This window comes from Sturnus vulgaris, chromosome 13 (assembly GCF_052056855.1).
Source record: "Sturnus vulgaris isolate bStuVul1 chromosome 13, bStuVul1.hap1, whole genome shotgun sequence".
NCBI lineage: Eukaryota > Metazoa > Chordata > Aves > Passeriformes > Sturnidae > Sturnus > Sturnus vulgaris.
Genome location: NC_142255.1, coordinates 17,053,854 through 17,066,031, shown reverse-complemented (window position 1 = coordinate 17,066,031; position 12,178 = coordinate 17,053,854). Strand labels below are relative to the sequence as shown.

Below are 12,178 nucleotides of genomic sequence, written 5' to 3'. Positions count from 1 at the left end.
CTCCTTTGTCTTTTCCATGTTGTTCAGTCTCCAGAAAAACAAATGGTAGTTGTCAAAAGTTGTCCTGGAGAGTGAGCACACAGAGGCCGGTGGCTGCTCCGCGCGTGCTTTGGAGCCGGATGATGAATTTAGTGCTTCCAAAACCAGTCCTGTGGATAAACAGTGATTCCATTCCTCGCTCAGGGAGAGTCTGAAGTAGTTTTCAAGAGCTTTCTGATGATGCATTAAAGGAAAATCCGCTTCAAAAAAATTAATAACAAGTGGCTCAAGCATGTTTTAAACTTGATTGCCAAGGTCACTGCTTAAGCACTCAAGTGTAGTAGGAGGAAAGAGGAAGCTCTACAGAAACAAAGGCTGTTGGTATCCTGTGGTGTCATAGGTGCTCCTGGAAAGGCTCATTAGCTAAAACTGATATCTAAGAAACAAAAAACACTGACAGGTGATGTGATGCCCACTCTGGCACGTCCTGTCCTTTTGTATTGCAGGTGAAAGCAAAATTCTGCATTTTGTTTCCAACACGACGCTCAAGAATCGGATTAAACTGACATGGGAGCGGTACCGCCCTCCAGATTACAGAGACCTCATTAGCTTCACTGTTTACTACAAAGAGGCGTAAGTAGATGTGAGAGATGAGCCAGGGCAGTCCAGGGGAGAGCAGATGATTCTGTTCCTACTGTGGGGTGGCTCATCCAGTTTGTGTATTTCATCCTCAAGTCCTGCTTTGGTTCTGGTCTTCTCTTGGTGGAGCGCAAGCCTCCTTTAAAAAGAGTATGAGTTTGAATGAGTGCTACAAATGGATTGCAAATCCATCAGGAAGTTTCAAATTTGGAAAAAGAGAAAGGTGGATGGCTTGGCTCTTCTCAGGGGTCTGATTCGGAGCTCCTCCTAAGTCATCATGTTTACTGAGATATTTTCTTTCTGTAGTCAAAGTACTGACTAGAGAGCATCCCAGGTCAGGAGTTTGCCCTGCCACCTGGATACTTATTTGCTCAGGGTTTGGCATTATTTAGACTATGCAGCTTGGGTAATTTCCTGCATTAGTACCTCTTGATAATGAAGGTGTGGGGCAGTTACTAGAGAAATCCAAATTACTTGGGAGATGCCTCTGACTTTGCATATCCTTAAAATGCCTCGGATTTAAAATAATTAAAAAAACAAATGAGCACAAAAATAACTCTCCAAGCAATCTGGAAGTGTGAAAGGGAGGTTTGGAATGCTGGTAATGAGACATAGAAGCACAAATGGTTCGTGTCCAGCATCACTTGATAAAGATCATTGTGATGTTCTACAAGGAAGCCAGTGCTTGACAAGCGTACAGATACTAATAACAAGAATTTGTGTGCTCTTGCACCAGTGTAACAGCTTCTAAAAAGTAGAACTATATAAGTGTGTTTGTATTGTGTGGAAATAAAAGGGTGAAAAGTCCATTGGGCTGGTCAAGGCCAGTCTTGGAACTTTGGGTTCTTCATGGTAAAAAGCCTGGCCATTATCAATAATGGTTTTGAGTTGCTTCTGTTTGATTTATGTTTATTTAAAGTCTAAATAAGTCTGAAGTATTTCACTGCCTGTTTTGAGTAAAAAAAATAGATAAATATAGTGTTTTCTTGGAGAATGTTGTTTTATTTTTCATGACTAAAACTGAACTCTGAATTTTGTACTTCTTGGAAATAACTTTTTTTTTTTTCTGTTGTAATCTACTGTGGAAAGCAAGTAAGCTTTATTTGTTTCATTGAGCAACTTTGAAGTGAGGCACTCTCATACGTATATGACAATCTTTGGGAGAAAATAAATATTTGTGCTACTTTTTTCTTCGAATATTTCAGACCATTCAAAAATGTGACAGAGTATGATGGGCAAGATGCTTGTGGCTCAAATAGCTGGAACATGGTTGATGTTGACCTGCCACCAAACAAAGAGAACAATCCTGGAATTCTGCTGCAGGGATTGAAACCTTGGACTCAATATGCCATTTATGTCAAGGCTGTTACCCTCACAATGATGGAAAATCATCATATTCATGGAGCAAAAAGTGAAATTATCTATATTCGAACCAATGCTGCAGGTGAGATGTGGGCTCTGGGGTGAGAGGTTGGTAATGCTGCAGGTGTGATTAGTGCATTATTGTGCAAGTTCTGTTGTTGATACAGAAGTAAAATTTATGTGCAGATGATGTGCACAGTGCTAGCAGTTTCACTAATTATGAAAGTAGCATTAAAATTTGCATTCAGACTCTTTTTTCATATATTACTTTCATTAGGAATCATGGAAACTTCTTGGCGTTAGAATTTCATGCTTGTTCCGTTGTAAAGACTAACTTAAGTGCAACTTTAGGTTGAGACTTGGTTGCAGTCAAAGCCTTAACTTGGCATAAGTAGAAAATCCTTTCTCGGAAATAGGGTGGTGTTTTTCCTTGCAGTATAGAAATGGAAATAGATTGTGGAGTGCTCTAGATTCAAACACCTTTCTTTTTTCTTTTTTCCTTCTCTAGTGCCATCCATTCCCTTGGATGTTATTTCAGCATCCAACTCCTCATCCCAGCTGATTGTGAAATGGAATCCTCCTTCTCTTCCCAACGGGAACCTCTCCTACTACATCGTGCGCTGGCAGCAGCAGCCTCAGGACAGTTACCTGTACAGACACAACTACTGCTCCAAAGGTAGGAGAGCTAAATGCTCTTGTGTTGAAATGCCTGGGACTCTGCCTGCCAGGGCTCTTCACTGGAAAGAGCTAAATAACAGCAAGTAGAGGGAATGGGTAAATACAGATTGTTGCTGTATCCGTGATCTGGAGAGAAAGAAACCAGCTCTGTTCTTTCCTTTCAAGATAAAGTCCCAATTCGAAGATATGCTGATGGGACCATTGATACAGAAGAAGCCACTGAGCCCACCAAGCCAGAGGGCTGTGGGGGAGAAAAAGGACCTTGCTGTGCTTGTCCCAAGACAGAGGCAGAAAAGCAAGCGGAGAAGGAGGAAGCAGAGTACCGGAAAGTCTTTGAGAACTTCCTTCATAACTCCATCTTTGTCCCCAGGTAATGGATTTTGGACACTTCTTTGGAAGTAGGGCTGATAATTTCATCTTCTAACATTTCCTAGAACTTAGGTTTCCTGGACATGAAAGCACACAGAAACACCTGAAACACTAAACATTGCTTTTCCTTTCATGTGAGACAATCCACAGTCTTACTTTGTGGTTTCTCTTATTTGCCAATTTTCATTTCTGTCTTTCAATTGTAGCCCATAGTAAGGGTTCTTAGCTGTATTGATCAAGGATTTCAGTGATGGTTTCTTTTCAGACTCAAGAGTCACTTAAGGAGCTCATTGTCTGTAAGGGTTTCAGAGATGAGCAACATGAGGCAGACGGAGGGTTTCAGATGAGATTTTTCTCTAAATAACCATTGAAGTGCTTGTGCTCCTAATCTGAAGATTTATCTTTGAAATTAAGGGCACAGTTGCCTCACAGAATTGAAACTGGTTTTCTGTTCTCACTGCACTAATTGCAAAGGGCTTGTATGTTTCCTGGGTCAGCTCTGCAGAGAAGTATTAAATATTTCCACTCTCCCATGATAAACACCTGCTTACATGTTAAGTGGAATTCTAATGATTCTATGCTGCAACACAGTAGATCCTATTTAATTAATTGGTGATTTTGATCCTTGAGTTTCCAATTTATCTTTTAGGTAAGCTGTTGTTACTTTGGATGACTGGATGATGGGGCAGGGCACACAATGTACAGCTGTTGTGTTACAGTCTTTAATACACTGTTAGATCTCAGTGGTGCACCTTGTCTCATTCTCCCTTCTGGCAGGGGAAGCACATAGTCAAATCCTGTGTTTGAGAACTCTAAAGTGTGGCATTGCTGCTCATTGATGCTGGTTCATATCATTCTCCATTGTGATGTTTTTTGGACCTTTTTTCAAGGATGTGTTGGATTGACTTGTTGGGGTTGAGACTTTGATACTTGTGATGCTTCTTAGCTCTATCCAATAAAATGAGGAACTAAATACTGCCTCTCTTGGGAGGCGTGAAGTATCTTGTCTCAGCTGTGTTTGGGTCACACTGAGCATTTGTGCAGTGTTTCCCCAGTGATGATGAGAAGCAGCAACCAAGATCAGGTGCAGGGAAGTTACAGCCTCTGTGTCTGATCATGATGTAAATCCTGAGCCGTGGGAATTTGCAAGATCTGATTTTGGACTTCATGAAATAGCACAGCAGGGAGTTTTGAAAGCCATGTGTCAAGCCTAAACTACTTGAAAGTCTGCTGCAAAGGAGGTTTTTCTATTTCTCCAAACATTTGTAATTCAAAATGTGTTGTCTTCTCCCAAATTTTCTTGCAGTCCTGCTCCCCTCCAAGAAACTCATAGAACCTTGAACTAAGTAACAAATAAACTGATCAGTTCACAGAGAATTTCCTGAAAGCTTGTCCTTTTCTCTTAAATTACTGCCATTAGGGTGTTTTGTAACAGCAGGGGCAGATAAGGGACAATGCTCAGCAATAGCTGCATAGCCAAGCAACTTTTAAGAGACTGTATGTCAGGGAAATTAAAGTTTATGAGCTGGTGAGACATCTCCATGGGACAAATTTAAGCAGCTTGTTACTTGATGTCAGTTTTTTTTTCCTCTTTCCCAAGGGAGAAGTTAATTAATGTGTTAATGCAAGCCTCAATAGTAGTATTTATTTCCAGTGTTCTACCTGTCTCCAGGTTATTATGAAAGAGTTGCAGCATGTAATACAGCATGAAAGTATTTGGCTGGGTGGTTTTAAGATTGTTTAAGAAGTCTGTTGATCTAATCTCTTGTGCAACTTCTGGATGACCCCGTGTGTATTAGTGCCGTGGTGGATTTCAGACAGGACTCTGCTTAGTCTTGAAGAGACACTCACTATTAGAGGAGAATGAGTTCCTTCTCCAAGGTTTTTGTTTCTCTAATGAGCAGGATGGGACAGGCTCTGTGTGTAGTCTGAGCAGTAATATTAAAATGGCCATGAAGTAGAAAAAGAGTGAGTTTTGCTGTTAAATAGCCCAGTCTTTTTAAAAAATCTTTTTTATTGGATTTTTAATTTTTTATAGTGTTATTTTTAGTTTTTCTCTTGCATGTCTTTTCCTTCCTCTCCCTTAATGGAATAAATGATTTTTCAAGTTTTTATCTCTTGACTTTTCCTTATTCTTTGGATGCTTGTTTTTTTACCTTTATCTCTGCATTTCATGAATGCAGGAAGCTGCTTGACTGAAAAGCACTGATGCCAAATCTCATGATGTTTTAATTATATTTGCCTTATGGTTATCCTTCAGCTCTTCCTGACATAACTGTAGTTTTCACCAACAAGTTTTGTGTTCCTTTATATTTTTCTCCAAAGACGGGGTAGGGCTGGACTCCCCTCCACTCCCAGGTACCACCAAAGAGTTGAAGCTCCATGCATCCCATAAAAGCAGTGATAAAGTCAGGCCTTTTGGGTTCTTGCATTGGCGCATGCTTTTGTGGTTGATTGAAAATTAATTTTTTATTTTCACTGCTTTAACCACAGAATCTGCACAAATGTTCATCAGTTCAGGGCTAGGCATCCAACTTTTTACTGATGAGAAGTTTGTTCTTTGCACTGAGCTAAAGCAGTAAATCAATACACATTGTAAGCAGAGTGAATACGTTTAGTAACTTCATAGATACTGTATAGACGAGGCACAAATGCTTATATCCTATGAAATTGCCTTGACTGACAAGATATTCACTTGCTGCTACTTAAAACAATTTCTTGCTAACTTAGGAAAGTCTTTCTTGTCTGTGTTTATTTCTGTGACGTGGTTTACATGGTGGTTAGAGTGTCAAAATGACTACTCACGACATATTAAAGGGATTTTGGAAATTCTTGTAGTCAAGTCCTAAAGAAAAAAATTCATCCAACCTCTGCCAGAAGGTTTCAAAACTGAGTGAGCCTGTTCTTGGCTCTCTCTGCAACATGCTGCTCTGTGGCTGCATGTTCTCAGATGATATATTTGACAGTGAATTAAGTTCTCCTGTTGAGTCATCTTTGCTCCTGTTGTGTGTTCGAGGGAGGCCTCATTTGCCTGGTTTGTAACTTGCTTTCTGGTAGAGCTGTTGGACCTCATGCCCTTGGTGCCTGTTGCACTGGTGTTCCATGGGCCCTGGTGAAGTGATTTCAGGGATAGGATTCAAGCCCAAATTGGTTTTGTAGTGTGACTCTTCTTACTTTCTCCTTTACTTCCCCTGGGGCGTTGCTTTCTGGGTATGAGCATTCCTGCAGCCCCTGGAGACAAAGGAGCAGGAGCAGTAAAGCCAGAGTGCCCGGAGTAGTTGGTGCTCCTGTGCAGAACAGCCTCAAGATCTGGGGCAGGACCAAAGGGCAGGTCCAGTGTATGGCCACAGGGTGTTGGTTACCTGATCCAAGTGGTTCTAAGAGTATCTTGATCCTTGTCCTGAAACTTGGGGCTGTCCACTACAGCAATTCCACGGGCTTGAGAAAGCAGTGGTGTTGCTGGAAGTCCTCAGCTTTTTAGCTCTGCTTAAATTTCACCCAGATGCCTGTAAGGCAAAGCTGCTCATTGAACTTTTGCCTCTACACAATATTAGTGCTGAGTTTTCTTACATGGGAGGATTGTTCCTTTGCAGAGCTTTTGTTTGGGTGAGAGAAGCAGAGATACACAGATGACCACCTGAGTGGTGGTGAACCTTCACAGCCTTCAGCTGCCTTCCAAGCTTTCTCCTCTCAGTCCAATACATTCTAATTTCATCACAACTGCAAAGCTAACTCTCAGTAGGCTCAGCTTCCTTTGCTAATCCAGCAAACTTCAAAACAGTTTTTCCCCCCTAACCTTTTCAACCTTTAGCATCTGATTTTTATTTTAAGCTTCAGCATCACTGTCATGAGACACAAATCCAGGATGTTTGTTGAGTAACAGTGAAGCTGTTCTTTGCTGGTTGGTTTATTGTGTGAGGTCAGAAGTTTGGACATTCATCTTGGGGTACAGTGTGAGCTTTGGGGTTTTGGTTGCTTCCTGATCAAAAGAGAAATGAGATGTGCTGACACATGGAAGGTTCAGATTTGGAGAAAGTTTTCCTCTTGTTTTGCAGTTTCCTTTATTTAGCTTTTTTATTAGCTATTCACTGGGGTGTTTGGCAGTTTTCCCAAAGCTGGAGAAGTGGATTTTCTCTAAAGAGCCCTTCCTGTACCTGTGTGCTCCTCAGGCCCGACCGGAAGCGCAGGGACGTGTTCCGAATCGCCAACGCCACCTTGGCCACTCGGAGCAGGAACGCCACCGGGACCGACCACTTCACCAACGCCTCTGACACGGAGGAGAGCGAGGTGGAATATCCCTTCTTTGAGACCAAGGTGGATGGCAAGGAGAGAACCGTGATCTCCCATCTCCAGCCTTTCACTCTTTACCGCATCGACATCCACAGCTGCAACCACGAGGCCGACACGCTGGGCTGCAGCGCGTCCAACTTCGTGTTTGCCAGAACCATGCCCTCAGGTATGCTCACACGGGGCAGCTCTGCCTGGACTGGGCAGAGATCAAGCTCAGGGGGACAAGCTCTCCCAAACCAGTTAGAATTAACAGTGGAGTATAGTAAAAAAGACTCCATGCAGTAGGATAAATTGGAGCTGCATAGATTTTTTGTGTTTCATGTCCTTGACTGGTATGGTGTGTGTGCTGAGTGATGTCTTTGAGTCTCTGCTGGGAGCTGGAGAAAGGGAGAAGTTGACTGCCAGGATAATTAGGAGAGACTCTGTTTCCCAGGAATAGAAGTGAGACCCCAGACATGGTGGGCTGAAGGGTTTTGTTCCTCAGCTCCCTGTGTGCTGAATAGAGCCACGGCAACGTTTCTCTGCTAATGTTTGGTTTTGCTGTGTTCGCTCGGAACTGTTTGCAGATGTTGGAGTTTTGCTGGTGGGAATGTTTGCCAAATGTTTCTTCTGTCACAGAACGACCATGCATTTGTCCAGCCTGGGAACAGGAGGAATACTGTGTTTCTTTGTGCCCAATCCCTGGCCTCTAGACTACTTCAAATAGGAAGCATTGAATGCTCTGCTCGTCTTTGGGACTTTTGCAGATTCTGAGAAGAATAGAGATGATTTTAGTGTAAGCTCGTATGCAACGAGCTTCTGACTCCAGCAGATGTCTGGGGATATTGGATGCAGAATGGTAGCAATTTTGTTTTGTTTCTGAAAGGAAAGGCTATCATAATCCAGATACAGCTGTGTCAGTAAAAAAAAAGCAAAAAGTATTGCTTATTTCAAGGAAATAAGGAAATCTTGAGATCAGGGAAAAGTAAAGAACTGTTCTCAGACTTTTAACACATACCTCTGAAAATAAAAGGCTAAACAATCTTTTCTTCTGTTATCTTTGAGATCTTTGAGAAGGTGGTATTTTTTTCAGTCCAGACTGAAACACACTTCATGTTCCTGTTAAGTTTTGAATAAGTCACATAAAATTATTAGGAATCAAACAGGGGTAAAGCAGTTCCTGAATTGCTGCTGAGACTCTGTTTTAAATGGGGATGGATTTCCTATGACTGTTGTAGGAAAAGGCTGTCAATGGGGCAGATGTGTGTTTACAGCTCTTTGCAGCCATTTGCTGGGAATAGCTCCCTGTGCGGTTTTGGTGTTGGGGAGAGTTGGGAAGGAAGGATCAGGTGCTGATAACCAGGGTGTTTTGACACACAGAGCCCATGCCTGGTGGAGCTGTATGCTCTGCCCTGATTTTCTGGGAACCAGTATTTCAGACTGAGCTCATCTCCAGCAGGCCCTTGGCCAATGGGATTTGTTCCCTGGATTTGAATGGTTCTTGCTGCAGAGCTTCTGCACCTGAAGAATATCATGAACCTTCCATTTTCCTCAACTCTTGCTGAAGTTCCTGTTTCAGTCACAGATGTTCCTCTCACATCACCTGTAAATATTTTACAGAGGGAGCAGATAACATTCCAGGAACAGTATCATGGGAAGCAAAAGAGGAAAATACTGTCTACCTGAAGTGGTTGGAGCCTGCAAATCCAAATGGGCTGATCCTGATGTATGAAATCAAATATGGGCAGCATGGCGAGGTGAGGATTTGACATTACTGCTCATAACCCTTAATTTATACACAGTAAAGGATCTTAACATGCTTCTGTGTAGTGCTGTGCAAGCAGAAATTGTGATTTCAGACACCCAGCACCTGCCAGCATCTTTGCTTCATTTCCTTTGAGTTCTTAAATTCCATGTATCTCCTTATGGTGCTTGAAGTAAAACTGATCAGGTGGGCCTTTTAGTTATAAAAATGAGCTTATCTTGCAGCTGTATTGCTTTCTCCAGAATGTGAAGATAATAACATATGTAAATTGCTTTTTTCTTCTAGGAGAAGCGGGAATGTGTTTCCAGACAGGAATACAAGAAGCTTGGAGGAGCTAAACTAACTCACCTGAACCCTGGAAACTATTCAGCCAGAGTTCAGGCCACTTCCTTAGCTGGGAATGGGTCCTGGACTGAGCCCATCTCTTTCTATGTGCAGCCCAAATGTAAGACAAATGTTTGTAGTCTGTTGAATTGGGGGTTTATTGTCTTTTTAATAATTCCTGATATTCATGTGACTGGGTATCTGAGCCTCTTGCCTCTGAGCACTCCTCTTACTTGCTGATGGTTCTTTGGGAACTCTTCTCTGGTCCTTTTTTTTTGGCAAGTGTTGACAGCCAGGAGGGGTATGTGAGGTGTGGTCCTTTCCTTGCAGCTTTGGGTGTCAGTGTGAGGTGCAGCGAGGTGTGGGTGTGAACACCCTGCTGTGGCTTCCTGGCATGTGCAGCTATCTTGGGAATGTGATGTTAGCTGTGACAACATGGAGCTGCCATGTACAAAACCTGTACAGGCAGCAAGGCAAACTTGCTTAAAATTGCAAAGTAATCAGAGAAACAAATAATTTGTTTTTTGACTGGTGAATTGACCTGTTCTGAGTGGTATTTGATGAAAAAAGTGTCCTGATGAAAGGGTGATGCTGGTCCTGACAATGGGAGTCATTTATATTTTGGAAGAACATGACCACAGAGACCCTCTTTAAGACACTCTGTATTTAGTTGTAGAGCAGGTATATCCCCAGAAAACTTCAATTCAATCTTTTATCCCTTTTTAGTTTTTTGATTACTGAACTTTGAACAGTTGGAAGTAAAGTGCAGTGCATGTGTATTCTGAATATGAGCAGCTGCAAGGTGAACAAAAGGTGGAAAAAAAGGTGAATGTTCAAGTGAACAATTGGATATTGTTCACTGAGGAATGCAAGTCCTTTAAGTATAGCTTGTGAAAACAAAGCCCAGACAGACACTGTTCTGTAAAAAATTAATGCCTTTCAGTGTCTGCTTTCTTGTTTCACTCATCTGCAGTCAGGGAGGGTTTCCGAGTACATTTTTCCACATCAGACAAGAAAATGAGAACTTTGATTTCTTCCCTGTATGGAAATACACTGAGTGGGTTTTGAATGTTTCTTTGTTAACAGAGGTTTTATAGAAACCCTGATACAATTGTTTTCTTGTTGGTTGCAGCAGCAAACTATGGAAACTTCCTGCACTTGGTAATTGTGCTCCCTATTGCTCTGCTGCTCATCCTTGGGGGATTGCTGATAATGCTCTATGTCTTTAACAAAAAGAGGTGAGTTCCATGTGCTGGTGCTTAAACCTGCAGGAGAGGGAATTGTTTATTTTCAAATCTGTGCCCATGGAGTGAGTTAGAAATTAAAAAGAGAAATGACATTCAGAGGAGTTGAGAGGCTGAGGTAGATTCTGCCTCATTGGTATGGAAAAGGAGCTGGTTTAGAGTTACCAGCATCTGTCTGCTGCTGCTGGAGATAGGAAGAGAGTTTTTATTTCAGTGTCATGTTTGAGTGGGAAGAGGAAGGCTTGTGAGAAACATATCAGTGGGGCAGTGATGGCACACACTGGACCTGTATAATCAGAAGATTTGACTGAAATACAGGTCAATAGAAATCATGAAAAGTTAGTTCCATTTAGGTTAATGTGATTTTTTTTTCAAATTCTGTAGGGTTTTTTGAAGTCTTTACATTCACTTAAAAAATTAAATCCTGGCCAAGAGCCGCCATTAGGACTGTTCTGTTAATTTGTTTTCCTCAGTTTTGTTTTTTTTAACTAGTGATTTATTTTTTTTTTAATCTCCTTGAAATACATAATGAGAACTTAATAGCAGTACAAATGTTCAGTCTTGCCACTTTCTAGCTATGGAGGCTTTTTTATTGCTCTCACATTAATTGTGGTCATTGAGTACCCCATGATTTCCAGCTCTAATTCACTGGTGGCACTGCAGACAGGGGTACCAGTTCTGCTCAAGCTCTCCAGAAAGGGCTTTGTCTCTACTGATTACAATAATTACTTTGCCTTCCTTAGGCTCTCCTAGGTGAAATTCCTGATAATTTTTCCTTGTTTAAACTGTTGTTCTGACACAAGAATACTTTCTCTGTGAGCCTGTCTCCTGCAAAAGCTCTCAAAGTGCATTTATTACATGTCTTAGTCTGAAAATCACCCCAGTAAAATTGGGAAGTGTGGCATTGTGTGGTTTTAAAATATTAGAAACACTTAAGAAATAGTTGAATGGAATCCCCCACTAAAAAGAGTCTTGTCTTTTGCTAAAAATCTTCACTCCCACAGCAGAGCTGATGATGGTAAAGTGCATTCTCAGCCACAGGTCTCCTGGTTGTATAAAAATATAACTGCCTTTCTTACAAGAAGTTTACCCAGCAGCTAAAAGTACCTTGTGTTTACATTTTCCTGGTGCTGATTTGGTGTAGAGAAGACTCCAGAATTCCTGTGGAGCTGTTCTGGACTGTGTTCCCATTGATTATGTGAGGTAGATGAGATCTCAGTTTGTCCCCTTTGTCTGAAAAACTCCACATGCAGTAAATAATATTCTGTGGTTGAGGAAGCAGTGGAAAAGCTGTAGAAGAGATGGTCTGAAATGTACTCGGATTTAAAGATAAAAGAAATAAACCCCAATATTTCTACAGGAACAGTGACAGACTGGGCAATGGAGTACTTTATGCTTCTGTGAACCCCGAGTATTTCAGTGCCTCAGATGGTGAGTGTGACCTGAACTTGTGATGCTTTTACTCTCCTAAGTTCTGTTGGTGTCTGACTTTGACAGGTATGAGACTCTAAAAGATGTGCTGTAAATGCCACTTGTCTGTTGAATTTTT

At 41.6% G+C, this 12,178-nt stretch overlaps 1 protein-coding gene across 2 annotated transcripts in view; it reads left to right on the top strand.

Moving 5' to 3' along the window:
- The window catches only part of IGF1R (insulin like growth factor 1 receptor), a 171,871-nt gene that overhangs the window by 137,781 nt on the left and 21,912 nt on the right, over positions 1 to 12,178 (top strand). Inside the window, exons 7-15 of one of the 2 annotated variants that reach the window (XM_014874577.2) lie at positions 486 to 612; positions 1,824 to 2,062; positions 2,489 to 2,656; positions 2,824 to 3,028; positions 7,197 to 7,483; positions 8,917 to 9,053; positions 9,347 to 9,506; positions 10,521 to 10,623; positions 11,990 to 12,060. In XM_014874577.2, the coding sequence (XP_014730063.1) occupies positions 486 to 612; positions 1,824 to 2,062; positions 2,489 to 2,656; positions 2,824 to 3,028; positions 7,197 to 7,483; positions 8,917 to 9,053; positions 9,347 to 9,506; positions 10,521 to 10,623; positions 11,990 to 12,060 (1,497 nt within the window). Of the gene's footprint in view, positions 1 to 485; positions 613 to 1,823; positions 2,063 to 2,488; positions 2,657 to 2,823; positions 3,029 to 7,196; positions 7,484 to 8,916; positions 9,054 to 9,346; positions 9,507 to 10,517; positions 10,624 to 11,989; positions 12,061 to 12,178 lie in introns of both variants that reach the window. The other variant, XM_014874575.2, reaches the window with a different exon arrangement.